Here is a 19886-nt window from a genome sequence, read left to right as displayed (position 1 = left end):
ACATCAAGCTGCGTCTTCCTGCAGGTGCGGCTCTGTATCGCGAGTGTGGCGTTGCGGCGTGTCTGATCGCCTGGCCGGGCGCCCGGAGCGTGAGGAATGCGCGTCAGCAAACTTCCAGCCAGCCAGCAACTCGTCGGTACAGTAAATCCGGCGTTCGACCAGCCGCGCACGCCTGCCCTGCCGTTGCAAATTGTTTGCCGTCTGCTGAGGTTTGGGAGTCAGCTGCACCATATGGGACTTCACCTGACAACTGTCCCATCGCACACCAAGCGGGCGGCAGACACAGAGAGTTGCGTGGGCTCACTGCCACTTCCGGCGTTCCTGTCCTGCTCTACCTTCGCTTAAGTGTTTCCCTAACATTGCCTCATGCGCTTCAATTGCAGCGGCCCTGTGCACGCCATCCGTATGCATACGGTAGCCTACGCAATGTCATGCAACAATCCCGCATGGTACGAGTTCCGCACACCGACACAACCGCTTGCCTGCAAAACTGCCTTATCCAGTAGCTAGAGGCCTGTCAGGCCCGAGTCAAACAGCACTGCTGCCACGCCCACACAAAACAGTCAATGTAGTCAATGATTATGCATCACCTGCAGCTTCCACCAACCCGTCGTCGAGCGCGGACCCCGCGCGCCCGACCACACTCGCCACAGCCCACCCACACTCGCCACAGCCCACCCACACACCTACCTAAACCCCAGCTGCCATTGACAGCCCCCGCCGCTCGTCCTCATTCCTGCCTTTCACACCACAGTCTACTGCACGGCCCAACACCCGATGTTCCACCACTGCAGCTCCTGCCCGTCCCGCTCATCGTCCTCATCGCCTCCGGCACCCGCGCCCGCCGAGGCGCCGCAGTCCCGGCTCCCGTGCTGCGTGGCACCGCCGCGCGCCGCCTCCTCCGCCTCCTCCGCTGCCGCCCCCGACCTCCCGCGCCGGCCGCGGCGCAGGGAGCTCGGTGGCTGGACCTGTACAAACACGTGTGTCACACACACGCCGGGAGTGCAGCCGCAGGGACAGTTGACGAAGCCAGCCAGGATCAGTCACCAGCTGCAAACACGTAAGGTAAGGACCCGGCCCCGGCTGCCTTTCATGACAAACGATTTATGTCCGGTACACAAAAAAAGCGATAAGGTATGTGTTGTGTACCAGCAGCTAAGCAACGCAAAGCAGAATGCGTTGTGTAGTAGCAGCTAAGCACTACAGCGGGAGCGCGGCGCGCCCACCTGTGCCACGTGCATGAGGGGCGTGGGCACGGTCCACACCACGTCGTACTCGGTGATGCGCACCACCACCAGCGGCATGGCGGCCTGCAGGGAGGAGGTGGGGGGGGGGGGTGAGGGAGGGAGGCGGGCTGGGGGTTACATTCATGATCAGAAGTGGAGGCGTAGCCAGGTACGGGGTGGGTGGGAGGAAGGCGGGGAGCTACATTCATTCAGCTACATTCATTAAGGAAGGGGGGGAGTTGCAATAATGGTTGGTGAAAGCGGTTGCGGGATGCACTGAAGACTGCAGGCGAAGTCGTTAGCGATTGAGGGGGGACGGAGGAGGGGCTGGGTGCGAGCACAGGGGGGTTGATATTCGCCCTTTCCAGCATCTCGCGGACACACACAGGACACGCGCCGCCGTCGCCCACCCGCCAAGCAACCTTTACCTCCATGCCTCACGCCGCCCACCCCAGCAACCCACACCCCAGCACCCCACACCCCCGCAACCCACCCCCGCCCCCGCACCCCCGCACCCCTGAACCCTGCCCCACCCCGCGCGCGCCCCCACCTGCAGCATCTGCTGCCACTGCAGCAGCTGCTTGATGGGCATGGCCCAGTTGGGCAGCCACAGCGTGCGCAGCCCCGCCAGCCCGCCGGGCGGCAGCGACATGAGCGCGTCCAGCAGAGACAGGTCGCGCTGGCTGGGCGGCTCCTGCGGGTTGGGGGGTGGCGTGCGGGCTGTAACTAAACCAGCCCAAACTAAAGCAAACCAAGCCAAACTAGCGGGGGTGTGATGGGTGGATGGTGTGGGTGCACGGTGGGTGGAATGGTGGGGGTTGCAAGGATGTTTGAAAAAGCGATACAGGATGCACTGGAGACTGCAGACGAAGTCGTTACCACATGAGGGGGAGTGGAGCCCATTAGGGTTGGGATAGCCGGCACAGGCACTGCCTCGGCCTTTCGCACCCCTTCGCCGGCCTGTCGCCGGCCCTTCGCCAACCCGTGAGCCCATTTCACCGCACCCAGGCATCCCACAGCACGGTCCGCAGGCAGGTGCGTGCGCGTGTGCGTGTGCATGTGCATGCACTCGCGCTCGCTCGCTCCCTCACCGCTCCGGGCTGTCGCGGCGGCTGCGCCGGCTCCAGCATGAGGTGCCGCAGCCGCGTGAGCGGCGCCAGCGCGGGCACGTCGGCACAGCGCAGGCCGCCCAGGCCGAGGGTGCGCAGGCCCTGTAGACACAAACACACAAACACACGCATATTGTTCTTCCTTGTGCTCTTTAGCACGCGCAGGCGCACCGTACAGGTGCCGGCACGGCCCCGTATTGGCAAGGTTAGCATTCAGGATTGAAGGGTTTGTTCAGCGCACGCCTGCAACACACAGCCCCCTTTGCAGCAGGTGACAGCGTGGCTTTCCACGCCCCGGACCCGTTCGCCCACACCCTTCATCCCACACCCCATTGCTGTTCCCCAAGATTGCCTACCGTCTACCACATCCTTAACTATCGTAATCATGAATGTATCCCCACTTGACATCACGAACCTTGAGGCCGGTCACTGCAGCCAGTAGCGCCTCGCGCTGGTGCTCTTCGCGGCGCGCGGCGGCGGGCGGCTGCGGCTCGTCGGGGTCTGGCGGGTCGACGGAGGTGAGGGAGGGGAAGCGCACCACCAGCGTTTGCAGCTGAGGTGACAGAGCCAGCACCTGCGGCGGCGGGGCGGTCGGGGCGGGCGGGGCGGGCGGGCAGGGCGCCGTGCGAAGCGGTCGGGTGTGTTGACACAGATGGTATAGGGTGCAGGGGCGGTGTACGGCACAGTATGTGCATGGGGCGATGCTGATCCGGGGATTAGGCCGCCACCACCCCAGCATGCCAACTGCCCCACAGGCCCCCAAACCCTCACCCCCCCGCCACTCCCACCTCCAACCTCCAAACCCGAACCCCCGACCGCGCCAACCCCCCTTTCCCCCTCGCTCTTCTGCATCGGGTCCGGTTTAGTTTGCGCTGGTACCTACAACCCCCAGCACCCCCCAGATGGTCTACCGTCTACCACTTCCTTAACTAGTCATGAATGTAACCCCCCTACACACACACACACACACACACACACACACACACCTTGGGCAGTTCGCAGTCGGTGTAGACGCAGTCGCTGAGCCACAGGTGCCGCAGCCCCGGCGGCGGCGACCCGCCCAGCAGCTGGCAGCGCACCAGCAGCAGGCTGCACAGGCCGCGAGGCAGGTCGTCCCAACACACGCTGTAGGCGCGGCCCGGACGCGGCAAGCCCAGCTCCCGCAGCTTGCCGAAAATGCAGGGCCAGTGCGTGAGGCTGAGCGAGCGCAGGTTAGGCCAGGCCCACACCGGCAGCGGCGGCAGGGAGGCGCGAGCCGCTGCCGCGGCGGCGGCGGCGGCGCGCTCGGCGGCGGCGTGCTCGGCGGCTATGGCGGCCGCGACGTGGGCGCGGGCGGCGGCGGCGGCGTTGGTGGCGGCGGCCATGATGGCTGCAGCAGCGGCGACGTTGTACTGGGCACGGGTGGGCGCGGCGCCGACTGCTGCCACCGCCGCCGCCACTGCCGCGGCAAGGTCTGCCCCGGGCCCTACACCTGCCCCTACACCTGCCCCTACACCTGCCCCTACACCTGCCTCTACACCTGGCCCTACACCTGGCCCTACACCTGGCCCTACACCTGGCCCTGGCGCCGCGCCTTGCCCCGCCGCCCCCGCCGCCCCTGGCGCGGGAGCCGGACCCTGCCACAGCCAAGGCACCGGCGCGGCCGCACCCCCAGCCGCGGCCGCACCCCCGGCCGCAGCCGCAACCCCGGCATCCCGAGGAGCAGAGCCTGACGGACCCGCAGAGCCCGAAGCCCCCGCGCCCGCGGCCGCCGGCGCCACAGGCGGCGGCGCGGCCAGCTGCGCCCGCGACGTTGACGGCCCGGCGCCGCTGCCGGCCCCTGTGGCGTCACTGCCGCCCCCTGACCCGGGGGCACTGCCGCCAGAGGCGCTACTGCTGCTGCTGCCGCTGCGCTGGTGGTGGTGGTTGGCCCCTGCCCTCGGCGACAGCACCGCCGCTGCCGCCGCCGCCGCTTCCGAGCCGCGCCCCTTGCGCTTCGCTGGCGACCCGCTCGGCGGGTTCTCCAGTAGCCACGCCGCCCACTCGGCCACAGCCATCTCCTCCTCCACCTCCTCCATCTCCTCTATCTCCTCCATCTCCTCTACCTCCTCCTCCACCTCCTCCTCGGCCACGCGCCTCCGCCGCCCCACCACCTCCTCCCCGTCTTCCTCCTCCTCGTGCATCCCACTGCCGCCCCTGCTGCCGCCGCTGCCGCCGCCGCCGCCCCGGTGCAGCGCCGCCGCCGGAGGCCCAGCCGACAGCTCCGTCTGCGTCTGCGTCTGCGCGTCGGCGTGTGTCGCAAAGCCGGGCGATGGGAAGGCTGCTAGGCCGGGAGGTTGGGACGGCCCCGCGCCGGCACCGCCGCCGCCGGAGGGCCCGGCGGCGCCGTCGGCGCCCGGGCGCTGCGGGTACTCGCCCAGGGACTCGGCAGACGGCTCCACCTGAAACGAGTTGGAAGTTCCACCCCAGGCACAAAGAACGAGAGCTGGCTAACGCTTCCAATACTATCAGAGGTCTTTTGCAGGTGTGTTATGAGAGGCCAGGCCTGCTGTCTCTCAAAGCACAACAGGCCCCGCCGGCTCTCGCTCCCCCCTCCCTCGGGGCCTCCCCCGCCCTCCCTCCCCCGCACCTGCAGCAGGTTCCAGGTGCTGAGGTGCAACGACTCCAGAGCCGTCAGCTGAGTCAGCGCCGACACCAGCCTGAAAAGATAGAAAGATAGGGTGTGTGCACGTGTCGCCAACAAAATGAACCGCCCGACAGCTCCCCCAATATACCTACCAAACGGCGTGTCTATACAATGACATTCGGCGCCTGACCGACTGGCCCCTCCCCCTACGCTCTCCCCCCTACGCTCCCCCTGTTGCGCTCGCCCTCCATTACGCTCCCCCTCCATTACGCTAACCCCCATGTATTCCTCGCTCTGCTGCATTGGGTTCGGTCTAACTGGGGCTGGCATCCATAAACCCCCTCCCGCCCCCGCACCTGCCGTCCACGAAGGCCGGCGCCGTCTCGCTGGGGCTGTCCATCTGCAGCAGCAGCTGCCGCAGCCCCGTCAGCCGCCCCAGCGCCTCCAGTTGGGACATGGCGAACTTGGCCTTGCTGGGCTCCAGCGCCGCCGCTGCCGCCGCCGCCGCCGCCGCCAGGGGCCCGCCGGCGGCGGCTGCGGCGGCGGCGTCGTCTGGCGGCATGAAGCGGACGACGTCGCCGGAGGGCAGCCCGCGCGGCAGCTGCAGCCTGTGTGCGCGTGCGTGCGTGTTTTGTTTTGTTTTTTGTGTGTGCAAATGAAATGTGAAAACGAGGGATGGCGGACACAGTGTGCGTGCTTGTGCAGCGGTGAGCACATAATATGGGGATGCAGCGGCGTTGGGACCATGCTGGTTTGTTGGTTGAGTGGCTGGCTGGTTGGCCAGTGCCCAGCACTGCCGCGCCCTCCACCCTCCACAAGGTGCATGGCACAATCCTCAACGGGGCCACCACAGGGCCAACCCACGGCAACCACAGGGCGCGCGCGCGCGCAACTGCTCACGAGGTAAGGGTGGACAATGTGCCCAGCGCCGACACCAGCTCGCTCGACAGCTCCGCCGTCTCCAGCCGCAGCGAGCGCAGCGGCGGCACACGTGGCGGCGCCGCCACCGCCGCCGCCGTCGACGTCGACGTCGTGGCACCGCACGTGCCCGGCGCCGTGCCGGCGGGGGTGCTGCCGCCGGCTGCGCCGCCGCCGCCGCGCTGCGGCGTCCCCGGACTGGCGGCGGCGCTGCCGCTGCGGTGGGGCGACGAAGGCGTCCCGCGCCCCGCACCCATCAGCAGCCCCGCTGCCGCCCCAGCACCTAACCCCATTGCCCCTCCTGCTCCTCCTGCCCCTCCTCCGGGTCCTCCTCCTCCTCCTCCTGGCCCGCCGCCCGGCCCGGCGCTGCCGGGCCCTGCCCCCTCCGCCGGCCCCGCGTCTCCTCCTCCTCCTCCCCCCTGCTGCTGCTGCTGCTGCTGCTGCTGCTGCTGTAACGGCTGTAACGGCGGCGGTCCCGCCATCATGTGTTTGAAGGCGGTGCACAGCTCCTCCTCCTCCTCTGCGGAGGTCACCCGCACCGACAGCGTGTGCAGGTGCGGCAGCAGCGGCAGCGCGCGCGCCACCATGGACTGGCAGCCCGGGCTGAGGCTGAGGGACAGGCTGCGCAGCGGGCTGCGGGACAGGCCTGCAGGGGCGGCGGGTTGCATCATGTTTAAATAAGAACAAGCGGAGCTGTAGTTAGGGGGCGGTGGGGGTTACAGGCGTAACTAGCTGAGGCAATGGTAGACGGCAGGCACTGTTGGCGGGGGTGGGGGCGGGGAGGAGGTCAGCAGACCATGCAACATGTGCGCATTACAAGCGCGTCTCCCTCCACGCCTCTGCCCAATCCTCAACCCTCCCTCTCCCTCCCCATTCCTCCTTCCCTCTCCCTCTCCCTCTCCCTCTCCCTCTCCCCCTCCCTCTCCCCCTCCCTCTCCCCCTCCCTCTCCCCCCCCCTTCCCCCTGCCCCCTCTCACCCGGCGCCCGCCTGTCCAGCTCCCGCAACAGCTCCCCCCCTTCCGGCCCGCCGCCGCCACCCCCCGGCAGCAGCGGCCGGTTCCAGGCGTGGTCGGGGCACACGTGCAGCAGCTCGAGGCGGCGCAGGCGCGGCAGGCACAGCAGGTCCAGCAGGTGCAGGGGCGAGGCGGGGCGGGCGTCACACACCAGGTGCAGCGTCTGGGTGCAGGGGGGGTTTGGGAAGGGAGGTGGAGGTTGGGAAGGGAAGGGAGGTGGGGAGGGATTACATGATAAGTTCAGGAAATGGTAGACGGTAGACCAGCTTGGGGAGGGAAAGGGAGGGGAGGTGAGGAGGGGAGGGGAGGTTGGGATGGGAGATGGGAGGGGCGGTGGGAGATGGGAAGGGGAGGTGGCGGTTTGCGAGCGTCTTAGCTCCAGCAGCAGGGCTCTTGTGGGCAGCAGGTGCGCACCTGTCTGATCCCTCCCCTACCCTAGCAATGTCCGCTACTCCGCTGGCTTGCAGGGTCGGTCAAACCACCCCCCGGCCCCCTGCCCTCCCACTTGTCCCCCCCCTCTGCCCCTCCCCCTTACTCGCACTGCTTTTCCTGGATTGGGCGACGATTCCTTGACTATTGGGACATACCTCGCTGGGCTCGGGCACAGCACCCCCACTCTGCCCCCCTCTGGTCTTAGCTTGGCATGGTTCAGTCTGGGCTGGAATCTACAACCCCACCTCCTGCTCCCCCCCCTGCCCCCCCCCCCCATTCCCCCGGTAACGACGACTACTGTGTACCTTTGTACCTGGCTACGACTTCACCTCGTAAACTTAATGCATGTAACCCCCATTTCCCCGCCCCGCCCCCCATTGCCCCGCCCCCCCCCCCACCTGCAGGCTGGTGATGCCTGCCAGGTGCCGCGCCCCCACTGCGTTGATGTTCTCGCCGCCGAACTGCAGGCTGGCCAGGCGGCCGGCGCCCACCAGCGCCCCTAGCAGGTCGTACACCTCGGAGAAGTCCAGGAACGAGTCCACGTCGTAGCCGATGATCCACCTGAGCAAAGGGAGGGGTGCGTTCATGATTGTAAAAGAAGTGTCCACCTGAGAGAACAGGGAAGGGTACATTCCTGATTGTTTAAAAAGTGAAGGCGCAGGGGAGGGACGAGGGGGGAGCGGTCCTTAGTGGGAGGGGGCAGCCGCCCTTTGGAGATGGGGTCGCACGCCGTCCCGCCCCCCCCCAAACCCGCCTTGCTCGCGCGTCCCTCCACCCCTCGCCACGGACCGCTGACCTCCCTGCCCCCTGACCCTGCGTCACTCCCCGCCTGCCCCCGCCCCTTGCCCCCAGCCCCGGCCCACCCGCCTGACCCCACCCACTCTTCCTCTCCCACTCCCGCCCTGCCCCTTTATATACTCCGTCCTTCACATGAGCGGCTACCCGCCCCCCGCTCCTCCGCGCCCCGCTCCTCCGCCCTCACCTCCCCCCCTACTCCTCCCGCCCCCCATTCCTCCCCTCCCGCCCCCCTCACTTCATGCACAGCTCCCTCAGCTGCCCCAGCCTGCACAGGTGCGGCATGGAGGCGCGGTACAGCGGCTGGCCGGCCTCGTCCATACCGCCCTGGCCCTGGAACAACAGCTCCTGCGGAGGAGGAGGGAGGAGAAGGGAGGAAGAGGAGGGGGGTTGAAGAGATGGGGTTGAAAAGGCGGGGTTGAGGATAATGCGGTAATGCTGCTTAGTAAAGAATGATACTAACGCCCCCGCCCCCGCCCCGGAGAAGCGGTAGAGGATGCACTGAAGAGTGCGCCCCACCCCATGCAACCCCACACACGCACGCGCCCTCGACTAGCTCTCCCCCCCTGACTATTGGGACCTGTTGGGCTCGGGCACATCATCACCCCCTCGCCCCTCGCCCTCCGCCAGATTGGCTTGGTTCGTTTTAGTCTGGGCTGGTATTCACAACCTCCCCCTCCCAACAACACCACCCCCCTTGCCCCCCCCCTCTCCCCCGCTCTCCCCCGCCCTCCCCCCCCCGCACCAGGCTTGTGATGTGCGTCATGGCCCCCAGTGCGGCGTAGTCCAGCGGCAGGTCCCAGGTGCAGCCGTCGTGCACAGACAGCCCGCGCACACCCGGCCACAGCACGCGCACGGCGGACAGCGCGGCGTGCACCTGACACCGCGACAGGCGGGGGAGGGGGAGGGGGTAAGGAGGAGGGAGGGTGTTAAGGGGAGAGGGTGTGAGAGGGAGAGATGGCGTTGAAGATGGATGTGGAGGGGCTGTCACACACACACACACACACACACACACACACACACACACACACACGCACACACACAGCCAAAGAGTGTGTGCACCCGCCCGAACGAGACCTCCGCCTCTGCCCGCACCCGTCCACCACCCCACCCACGCACCCCCCCCCTCCCCTCCCCTCCCCTCCCCTCCCTCCCCCCCGCCCACCTGCAGCCTGTGCATCATGCTGTTGTGCACCAGGGTGATGTGGGTCAGGAACGGGAAGGCCGACGCCAGACGCCGGTCCGGACTCATAGCCGCACTGCCCCACAGCGGCAGCGGCGGCGCCGCCCCCGCGCCCTGCCCGCCGCCCCCCCTCGCGCCCCCTGCGCTGCCACCACCACCGCCTGCCCGGCCCTCCTCCGTCCCCCGCCCGGAGCCGCCGCCGGCGCCGGCGGCGCTGCCGCGCCGCCGTCCGGGCCCCGAGCCGTTTGCCGACGTCCCCGCCTCCTCCTTCCGCTCGTCTTCGCTGCCTTCCGAGTCCTGCCCCCCTTGAAAGCCATTGCCGCCTACATCTCCGCCACCGCCGCCGCCCTCTATGCCAGCCCCAGCACCCAGCCTTCTCTGCTTCGAACGCGGTCCGGGCCCCATGCCCGCCGTCCCCGACCCGCCCGCCATCACCGCCGCCCCCGCCGCCGCCGCCGCCGCATCCACTCCCCCGCCCGCCGCCGCCGCCGCCGCCTCTAGAGCTCGCGCCTGGGGCGGCGGCCCCGCCAGTAGCAGCGGGTGGTTGAGCGGCAGTGTGAGGTGTGTGACCAGGGCGCAGGCGGCGGTGCGCCAGGCCCGACACACGCGGGAGGCGGCCTCGCAGTCGGCTGATTGGAGGTGGCCCAGGATGTCCTGAGAGAGGGGAGGGGGAAAAGGGGGAGGAAGAGAAAGGGGCAGGGAGGAAGGGAGGTGAGAGCAGAGTCCAAGTCGGTGGGAATGTCGTGGGAAGGGGGGTCTTGGCGGAAGGGCAGGGAGGCGAGGAGCGTGGTTTGTTCGCGAGGGGGGCGCGGGGTGGGGGTAAGAGGGCGGGGCCCAGGATGGAGGGCCACGCGGGGCGGGGCGGCAGCGGTGGCCCAGGGACGAGGCGCTTGGTCAGCGATGGACGGGGGTGCTGCGCGGCTTGCATTGGTTTGATAGGCCTGAGGCGGTAGCTGACAGGCCTGCTGTGTTCACCACGGCCGGGGATGCGCCGTGGAAGCTGGCCCGACATCGCCGCAGCTGCCACACTAGGCACCGGACCTGGCCCCAGGAAGGGTTTTGCCGAGACAGGCGCTGGGGCTACGATGTAATTATGCCAATGCCGTGGTGAGCCCGTAGACGCCAGCGCTGCTCGCCTAGGTCCGCAGGGCAAACATTTCCACACCGTTTTCTACGCCGTGCCTCGGAACCAGTCCTCACCATAGTTATCTCCATGGGCAGGCCCGAGCCCCACGGAGGCTTCTTGACCTCATCGTTTCGGCTCCTCTTCATCGTTCTTTGTTTCGGAGCGCTCAGTCACGACGACAGCATAAGTGGCGACGCTACAATAGTACTTGTATGTACAAAAATATATTAAAGATGCACACAAACGGAGAATACTGAAAGACTGCAGTTCAAGACAGCGACGGGCGATCGGCCATTGCATGCTGACGCAGTGGAGCGGCTTGTTGACTTGCGGGCGAGGCCGTGCTGTGACTTTTCCACATATAACAAACAGTCACTGCCACTCATAGTAGCTTGCGACAGACATCGCCGCTTCACCAGTGGATCTTGCGCTGTGCAATGCCGACTTAAGTTCGCGACGGCGTGAGGAATGGCGCGCCAGCAGCCAGTAAAGCGCGCTCGGGTAGAAGAAGGTGCCGTTGGTGCGGCTGCCTCGCTGGCAGGCCCACCTGGCTCTGGCACGCCCGCCGCTGGCTTGCCCCGCGAGCTTCTGCAGGTGCGCTGCTGCTGCTCCCGACACGATGGGATGGCAGCCCCACTGCCCCGCCTTGTGTACCCGTCCGGTGTCCTCCACCTAGATTTGTACGCTGTGTTTTCCCCTTCCCTCGCCGTCCAGGCAATCTGCCGCCAGGCTCCCCCGCACCAGCGCGGCCCCTTGCGGCTGGTGTGCCGCCACTGGTCCGACGCGCTTGCGGACGACGTAGCTTCGCTGCAGCTGCCGCTGGCGGCGCTGGCGCCGCCGCCACGCTGGCAAGACGAGCTATTCGGCCCGGCGGCGGCGCCTGGCGGTGGCGGCGGGGGGCTAGGGGCCGGCGTGGCAGGGGATGCGTGCGGCGGGCTGCCGCCGGCGCGCGTGGCGGCGCTGCGGCGGCTGCGGGCGCGGTTCCCGGCGGCTCGGCACCTGGTGCTGCTACACAACACGCCGCTGGGGCCGGAGGCAGTGCAGGTGGGGCGCTCGGGCCGCTGCGGGTATGGCCGTGGGCCCGGCGTGCGTGCGTGCGTGCCTGCGCGCGTGTGCTTGAAGCGTGTGCAAGGCACGGGCTGTGACAGCCCCGCCCCCCGTGCCGTGCCGGGAAACGTGGCGCTGCGGATCCCCCTGCCAGCTTTTGGGGGCAAGGGGGAATCGGCAGTCCTGTGAAAGAGACGGGACACACGCAGTGCGATGCGCGCGAGGGGTTGTCTGCCAGCGCAGTGCCGGTGTCTTGGTCGGACTCGGCCACAGGGTCGACGGGCGCGGGCACTGGCCCTGTATGTATGCCGTACTTGCTTATGTTCTCATATGCATTCTTACGTACGTATCCGCGCAGGACGCGCTGTTGAACATCCGCCTCCTAGCCGGGCCACCCGCGGGGCCGCCGGGGGCCGACCCTCCCCCTCAGTCCTCCGGGGCGGCTGCAACAGCGGCTGTAGCAGGGGCGGCAGCAGCAGGGACGGCAGCAGCACTGGGGGCGGCGGCGGCGGCAGCGGCAGCGGTAGTTGCGGCGGCGCCGCCGCCGCCGCTGCAGCACATCGAGCTGCGGGACAGCATGTGCTGGCGGCAGCCGTTGCCGCTGGGTGCGCTGGCGGCGGCGGCGAAGGCGGCGGCGGTGGCGGAGGTGTCGCTGACAATGCTGGGGTCGCCGGACATGGGGCGGGTGGAGCGGCGCTGGTGGGTGCCAGGTCGCGTGTGTGTTCAAGAGCACAAGGCAAACATGGTTGTGTGTGTGTGTGTGTGTGTGTGTGTGTTTGGACAGCACGAAGGGCGTGTTTTAGAGAGAGCACCAGGGAAGGGAACCGGGCATGTATATGTGATCGTGTATGTATGTGGTGTGTGCGTAAATGCGTATGTTCTGGGACACAAGGCAAACATGGTTGTGTGTGTGTGTGTGTGTGTGTGTGTGTGTGTGTGTGTGTGTGTTTGGACAGCACCAAGGGCGTGTGTTAGAGAGAGCACCAGGGAAGGGAACCGGGCATGTATATGTGATCGTGTATGTATGTGGTGTGTGCGTAAATGCGTATGTTCTGGGAGCACAATGGGAAAGGGTGCATGCGTGTGCGTCTGTGTATCAAGAAACACGCGAGGGGAGTAAGCACAGACACGCACAACCAAACACACACGTATGCGCACACACACACATACCTGTCGTGTCAAACCCTAGCGCCCACCCCCTCCTCCCTACGTTCTACCCCTTCTTGAACCTGCCATGACTGCCACTCCTCCCACCGCACCCACAGGTTCAGTCGCGAGGTAGAGCGGCTGGCGCTGCCGGGCTGGTGCCCGCAGCGGCTGCGGGTGCGCTGGCAGATGGGCGAGGCGCCACGCACCTTCTTCACCACACGCGGCTTCACGCGGTGAGCAGGACGGTGCCGCGCGGCATGGATGCGTGTGCGTGTGTGTGTGGGGGGGGATGAGGCTGTGTGTGTGCGTGTGTGTGCGTGTGCGTGTGTGTGTGTGTGTGTGTGTGCGTGTGTGCGTGTGTGTGTGCGTGTTTGCGTGTGTGTGTGCGTATGCGTGTGCGTGTGTGCGTGTGCGTGTGTGTGTGTGCGTGTGTGTGTGTGTGTGTGTGTGTATGTGTGCGTGTGCGTGTGTGTGCGTGTGTGTGTGCGTGTGCGTGTGTGCGTTTGCGTGTGTCAACGGCAAGATATTGTGGCCGCTGGTTGGGACCAGGTCGGTCGGCCGGCCGGCGGCCATTTAAGGTCGCGGTCTGAGCAATCCGCGCTGTGAGCTGATGCCAGTGCGCATTGTTGTCTCACTCGTGCTCATGCCTGCACCCTGCATCCCACACCCCGCTGCTACACTGCACCCCGCTGCTGCTGCCGCTGCTGCTGCTGCATCCCGCACACCGCTGCTGCTGCTACATCCCGCACACCGCTGTTGCTGCACTGCAACCCGCACCCTGCCGCTGCTGCGCACCGCCGCTGCAGGTGGGCCAACGCGGTGGTGGAGCTGGCGCCGAACCAGCTGGGGTGCATGGAGGTGTGTGTGTGTGTGGGGGGAGGGACGGTCGGGACACGTGGGGTTGGCATGTTGAAAACATAACCAACGGCAGGACGGGGGGCTCTGTGTGTGCATTTGCATGTATGTGTGTATGTGCGTGTCTGTGTGTGTGTTTCAAAAACACCTGTCACGCGTACCTCTACCGCTGCGACTGCGCCGCTGCCACTGCGCCCTCGCCCCCTACTCAATCAGTTCTCCACATGAACGGCTACCCCCCCCCCCCCCCACCCATCGACATCGGTAGCAACGCGTCTACTATGCTACTGTACCTGGCTACGCCTTCACTTCTTAAATAATTATGAATTAACCACCTTAACTTCCGTAAATATTGATGAATGCAACCCCCATACCCCCCGCGCGCAGCACCTGGAGTTGGCCTGGGGCGAGCTCTCGGACGGCGTCTTCGCCCGCTTGCAGCCACTGCCGCTGCCGGCGCCGCCCCTGCTGCCCCCGCCCGCCGCCGCCGCCGCCGCCGCCAGTTCCGCCGCCGCCGCCGTCGAGGAGGACTACCCCGACCCGGGGCCGGGCCCGAGCACCGCGCCGCCGCCGCCGCCGCCAACCGCCGCCGCCGCCGCCGCCGCCCAACCGCCGCCGCCCAACCGCCTCGCGCCGGCCATGGTGCCGTGGTTGCAGGGGCCTTACGATCCTGAGGTCACGGGGTTCGGGGGCGCGTACGCCGCAATGCGGGACCCGGGAGCAGCGGCGGCGGCGGCGGCGGTTGGGATGGCGGCGGGTATGGCAGCGGGTATGGCGGAGGCTGTGGAGGCGCAGGCGGCGGCGACGGTGGCGGCGGCGGCGGCGGCGGCGGGGCGCGGCGGCGGCGGCGGTGGTGGTGTGGGTGCGGCGGGCGAGGTGGCGTTCAGTGCGGCAGTGGCGGGGCAGGAGGTGGAGGAGGAGGACGCCACCATGGGGGGACCGGTGGGTGGGTGGGTGGGTGGGTGGGTGGGTGGGTGGGTGGATGGGTAGTTCATTTTAATCCCAAGATAAGTCATCGCCAACCCAGAACCGGGGGAGGGGCGTAGGGCTGGAGGGATGCGGCGGGATGGTGGTGGCGATGGTGGTGGTGGTGCGGTTGGTGGTGCGCTTACTGTGGACGGGTGAGGGCGGGTGCACAGTCTTCGGTGTCGTGGAGGGGGGGGAGCGGGGGGAGACATCAGCCAACTTGCTGACACGCCCTGGTTTGACACGTGTCCACACGTCTTGGGAATCGCTGGCCCTCCCACCAGGTCGGGGCCATGGGCTGGACGGAGCTACTGCCGGCGGAGCGCTCCGTGGCGTGTGCGGGGCTGAGGGGGCTACAGCCGGCAGTAGCAGCGGCGGCGGCGGCAGTAGCAGCGGCAGGCGGGGGTGGTGGCGGCGACACGCGGCCACTGGGTTTGCCGCTGTCGCTGTGCGCGTTCACCAACCTCAAGGTGCGCCGCCCCGTGCCCCATTTGGGAGCCTTCTGGGAATGACAGCAGCAACCCCCACAGCGGCAACACAAACCGCACGCTTGGGCTGCCTGAAGTTGGTGAACTGGTGCGGGGTGGTTGTGCTGCAGCCGTTGAAGGACCTAAGGAACCCCTCCTGCTAACTTTTCCCTCCTTGCCCCTTCCCTTCTCCCTCGCCTCCTACCTTCCCCCTTGCCTTCCCCGCCTCGTACCTCCCCCCTTCCCTAAATAATCATGAATGTAATCCCCCCTCCCTCCTCCCCCCTCCCTGTCCTCCCCCAGAGCGTCACGCTGTGTGTGATGGCCAGCCGCGCCCCCGCCGACCACCTACTGCGACTGCTGCTGCGCTGCCGCCGCCTGGACAAGCTCAGCCTGGTGCACCACGAGGCGGCAGAGACCTGGCCCGCACGCGGCACGCCACCGCCGCTGCAGCTGGAGGCGGCGCTGCAGGCCGTGGTGGCGGGTGAGAATGAGGCGGGGCGGGGCGGGGCGGGTCGCGGGGAGGGAGGGAGGGTTAAGTGCCCGGGCCCAAAGAGAAATTCCCATCATCATCAGAAAGCCCATCGTCACGACAAGCGTGTCAGTTGCGTGTCAGTTGTGGGAGGTAGGGGGGGCGGGGTCAGGAAACGGGGCGGGGCGCTGGGATGCGGCGTTGTATTTGCTTGCGGCGCAGAAGTTTGGACTTGGAGTGCGGGTCCGCTGTCTTTTTGTCTCCGCCTGCGCCGTTGACTCCCCCCCGCCACCCGCCACCCGCTGTACGCACGCGCACGCAGAGGAGCTGGGTACCGCAGCCGGCGCAGCAGCCGGCGCAGCAGGCGGCGCAGCCATCGGCGTAGGCGGCCTGGCAGCCGCCGCTGACGCCGCCAGTCGCGAAGCCGCGGCCGCCCGCATCGGCGGCATCAGCATTGGCGGCGGCGGCGGCGGCGGCTGGTGGCCGCCTGGTCTGGTGCTGCCACTGCGCGAGCTGCACCTGCCTGCCACCGCGGCGCTGCTGCAGCTGCTGCACCTGCCGCCGCCCGCACTGGGGCGGCTGGAGGTGCTGGACCTGCAGGTAGGGGGGCTGGGGTTTTTTGGGGGGGGGCTGCACGTGGGGTGGGGGTTGCAAAGGTGGTTGGAAAAGCGGTACAGGGGTGGGTACGGGGATGGGCGTAGCCATTCATGCGATCGGGGGGGATGTATGATGGGGGCCCCGTAGGGCACTGTGGGGGATGGCACTGGGGCTTAACAGCACCCGCCCGTTAGACCTTGGCCACCTCGTCAACCTCTCTTACCCGTGCAACCTCCGGCCACGGTGAGTCTGCCTGGCAAGATACGGGTTGCGCGCTTTGGCCTCACACGCAGTGTGCGCTCCCTGTGTGTGTGTGCCGCCCCTGCCCCTACCGCTTCCTTGACTGATCATGGATGTAATTCCCCATCCCCGCCCCGCCGCAGATGATCGTGGCGGGACTGGGCACCTCCTCCAGACCCCTTGCCAGCTCGGCCCGGGTGGCGGCGGCGCTCAAGGCGAGTGCCTGCCTGGTCTGGTCTGGTCTGGTCTGGTCTGGTCGGGTCGGGTCCGGCCGCACACAACATACGCATGCGCTCGCGTGGCCGACCTGTGCTTCTTGCAGCCCCCTGCCTGTTCTCATGCGTTACCAAAACGCATATGCAGTGACTCGAACTGAAGCGCCCCCTTTCTGGTAACCCGTGCATCACGTGTCCTGCCAACGCACCCAACTAACTAACTAACCGCAGGCCGCCGCCTGCAGCGGCGCGCGCCTCAAGGACCTGTTCCTGAACAACGCCGACCTCAGCCCCGCGCTTCTGGACACCGTGTGCGACACCACAAGCCTGGAGCAGGTGTGTATGTGTGTGTGTGTGTATGGGGGGGGCTCAAGGTTGAAACATTGGGAACGGGATGCAAGCAAGGGAGGCAGGGGACAGCAAGGGAGGTGGGGTACGCAATCCTGTTCTGAAATCTCTTTGACAACACCAGCTAGACCGTGCTGTCCTGCTGTTGCTTCCACGCTTCTGCTGTTGCCGTCTTCTTATCTCATAAATTCTAATTCCCTCGCTCTTTCGCTCGCTCTTGTGCTCTCTCCCCCCTAACAACACGTCTACTATGCGACTGCACCTGCCTACGACTCCACTTCTTATTCAATCATGAATGTAACCCCCCCACGCGTTCACTCCTTAACTAATCATGAATGTAACTCCCCCCCCCCACGCCTTCACTCCTTAACTAATCATGAATGTAACCCCACCCCACCACCACCCTCGGCAGCTGCTGCTGTTCTGGGGGGTGCTAGTGCCGCACGACAGCGACGAAGCCGACGACCTGGTGCCGAGCGACGACGAGGACGGCGGCGGCGACGATGACGATGAAGATGACAACGACGGCGATGAAGATGAAGATGAAGAAGAAGCGGATGAGCACTTCTTCGACGCGCTGTTCGCGAACGTCGGTGTCCAGGGCGGCGGGCAGGGCCCGGGGCATGACGGCAGCGGGAGCAGCAGTGAGGAAGGCAGCAGCGAGAGCGACGGCGAGGGCGGCGGTGGTGGCAGCGGCGCAATGGGCGGCGAGGAGGATGGTGCCGCCGGTGACGGGCCTGGGGCCCACTTGCCCTTCTTCCGCTTCGACATGTCCCGCGTGCGCGACGCGTGGAATGCAGGTGGGGGCGCGGCGGGTTGGGGTGTTGGGTTAGCTCGGGTGTTTAAGTGTTTGATTAGAATAAAGGTAAGTGTCATGCGGGACCGCGACACCTTGGGCGCCGCCCTGCGGGCCAGCGGCTGGCGGCCGCTGCTCGGCCGGCATGCTGTTGGGAGGAAAGAGTATGTGCGTGTGCGCACTGTGATGCTATTGACACGCTCATGTGTGCTGCTGTTGCTGTTGACCCGCTGTGCCCCGCCCCCGACCTGCCACAGCTGCCGCGGATGCGGGCATTGGCAGGAAGAGGCCACGCGGCGTCGGCGGCGGCGGCGACGGCGGCGGCGACAGTGACAGCAAGCAAGAAGGCTTAGAGCCCATCAGCGAAGGCGACGGCGCCGCCGGGGCCGCTGCCGGCGCCGCCGCCGCCCCACCGGCAAAGCCGCCCGCGAATGGAGCTGCAGCCGCCGCCGCAGGCCCCAGCGCCGCAGCCGCCGCCGGACCACGCGCGCCTGGGGGCTCCGCCGCAGCGGGCCCTTCAGGCGCAGCACCACAACCACTAGCACCACCACCACAACCACCAGCATCAGCAGCGACTGGGCCCGTGTCCTTGTCGGGCGGTACCGCCGGCACCGCCGCCGCCTCTGCCGCCGCCGCCTCTGCCGCGCCCGGCGAGTTAGTTCCCGAGATGCAGCGGGCGGTGCGGAACGCGCTGGCGGCCTGCACGGGCGTGTTCAGGGGGCGCGGCCAAGAGCCCGGAGCGCCCTTTGTGGCCGGCGCCCACAGCGCCCTGTCGCGGCTGGGGCCTGGCGGCGGCGGCGGCGGTGGCGGCGGCGGCGGCGGCAGCGGCAGCGGCGGCGGCAGCGGCAGCGGCGGCGGCGCGGCGGGTGCGGCCAGCGCTGGACCGGGCGCAGGCAGCGGTGTGGCTGGCGTGGGCGGAATGGCAAGGAGTATCAATGGGAACCCGGGCTCGGCAGCGGACGCTTTGATGGCGGCGGTGGCGGCTGCTTCTGAGGCGGCTGCTGGTGCTGGGGCTGCTGGGGCTGCTGGGGCTGCTGGGGCTGCTGGCGGCGCCCCGGAAGCGTCTTCGGGGGCTGCGGGCACGAGCACGGGAACGGCGGCGGCGGCGGGCGCGGCCAGAGGCGGCGGCGGCGGCAACGCAGGCTCTCGCGGTATCTCGAATACCGGCACACTCCTTGACGTGTTACACGAACTAGACGAGGAGGTGTCACGGATGCTGGGTCCCGTGCCGCCGCCGCCGCCGCCGCCGCCGCCGGCAGACATCCTGCCGCTAATTCCGCCGCTACCGCCGCCAGGGGTGCTGCCGCCGCCGCCAGGACTGCTGGCCGCGGCGCCGCCGCCCTGGCCCGGCGGCGGCGGCGGTCTCGCCAATGACTTGGGCGGCGTGTTCGGCGGCTGGATGGCCATCGACGGCGCGTTGGCGCGGCTGCAAGCGGACAGCCGCGGCGGCGACGTCGGCGTCGCGCAGCAGCGGCTGAGGCAGCTGGGAGCCAGCTGTCTGCAGCAGCTAGAGGCTATGACGTCAGCAGCCGGTGGCGGCGGAGGCGGACGCGGACGCGGAGGCGGTGGCGGTGGCGGAGGCAGAGGTGGGGGCGGCGCCGCCGCCAGGCGTCAGGCAGCGGCGGAGACCGCTGTGGCCGCGGCCGCGGCGGAGGCCATGGTGGCAGAGGTGCCGCAGCCGGTAGGCGCAGTGGCAGTGGCAGCGGCGGCGGCGGCGGCGGCGGCGGCGGCGGCAACAGGCGCAGGACCCGGCGGCGCGCCGGCTTGCGGGGCCGCTGGAGGGGAGGTGCCCGGGGAAGCACCGCGGCGTGACGGCTGCGACGGCGACGGCCGCAGCGGTCAGGGTGTCGATAGCGATGACGGTGACGCGGAGGGCGATGGCGAGGACGATGAGTGGGGCGCCGCCGCGCCAGACGAGATTGCGGCGTTGCTGGCCACCGCCGTCGCATCCCTGGCAAGCCTGCTCGGCACCGCCGTCACGCCGCCGCCGCCGCCGCCGCCGCCGGCGGCGCCGCCGGCGTCATCCGCGGCCGGCGCCGCCGAGGCGCAGCGCCAGCTGGCGGCGGAGCTGGCGGCGGCGCGGGAGGCGGCGGCGCAGGCGCTGCCGCCACCTGAGGAGCTGGACCTGGTGCGGCTGGCGCAGGCCGCGAGCCAGGCGCTGGCGGCGCAGCAGAGGGTGGCGGCGGCGCTGGAGCAGCAGCTGGCGGCGCAGCGGCACGCGGCGGCGGGGCAGTCGCCGCTGGCAGGGGTGCTGGCGGAGGCGTATTGCCTGGCGGCGGCGCTGGTGGAGCTGGTGGCGGCGGGCGGCGGCAACGGCGCGCTTGCCA

General features: G+C 68.3%; 2 protein-coding genes across 2 annotated transcripts in view; one reads left to right on the top strand and one right to left on the bottom strand.

Moving 5' to 3' along the window:
• Positions 1-124: 124 nt before the first annotated feature.
• Positions 125-10636, bottom strand: CHLRE_06g295050v5 (uncharacterized protein). Its single transcript, XM_043063490.1, has 15 exons — positions 10482-10636; positions 9264-9935; positions 8844-8975; positions 8337-8446; positions 7702-7864; positions 6836-7034; positions 5841-6504; positions 5297-5548; positions 4944-5013; positions 3322-4755; positions 2751-2909; positions 2318-2437; positions 1777-1920; positions 1227-1310; positions 125-968 (listed from the first exon to the last, which is right to left on the bottom strand). Exons 1-15 carry the CDS (start codon positions 10551-10553, stop codon positions 756-758), a joined length of 4488 nt encoding a protein of 1495 aa, XP_042924196.1. The 5' UTR covers positions 10554-10636; the 3' UTR covers positions 125-755.
• A 160-nt stretch (positions 10637-10796) lies between these two features.
• The window catches only part of CHLRE_06g295001v5 (uncharacterized protein), a 14876-nt gene continuing 5786 nt past the window's right edge, over positions 10797-19886 (top strand). Inside the window, exons 1-13 of the mRNA XM_043063489.1 lie at positions 10797-11001; positions 11122-11451; positions 11813-12153; positions 12720-12836; positions 13410-13461; positions 13846-14400; positions 14709-14894; positions 15195-15375; positions 15686-15963; positions 16344-16415; positions 16647-16751; positions 17176-17563; positions 17817-19878. Coding sequence (XP_042924195.1) covers positions 10876-11001; positions 11122-11451; positions 11813-12153; positions 12720-12836; positions 13410-13461; positions 13846-14400; positions 14709-14894; positions 15195-15375; positions 15686-15963; positions 16344-16415; positions 16647-16751; positions 17176-17563; positions 17817-19878 — 4793 coding nt within the window. The 5' untranslated portion in view covers positions 10797-10875. The remainder of the gene's footprint in view (positions 11002-11121; positions 11452-11812; positions 12154-12719; positions 12837-13409; positions 13462-13845; positions 14401-14708; positions 14895-15194; positions 15376-15685; positions 15964-16343; positions 16416-16646; positions 16752-17175; positions 17564-17816; positions 19879-19886) is intronic.

Source organism: Chlamydomonas reinhardtii, chromosome 6 (genome assembly GCF_000002595.2).
Source record: "Chlamydomonas reinhardtii strain CC-503 cw92 mt+ chromosome 6, whole genome shotgun sequence".
NCBI lineage: Eukaryota > Viridiplantae > Chlorophyta > Chlorophyceae > Chlamydomonadales > Chlamydomonadaceae > Chlamydomonas > Chlamydomonas reinhardtii.
This window is presented reverse-complemented; position numbering and strand designations above follow the sequence as displayed.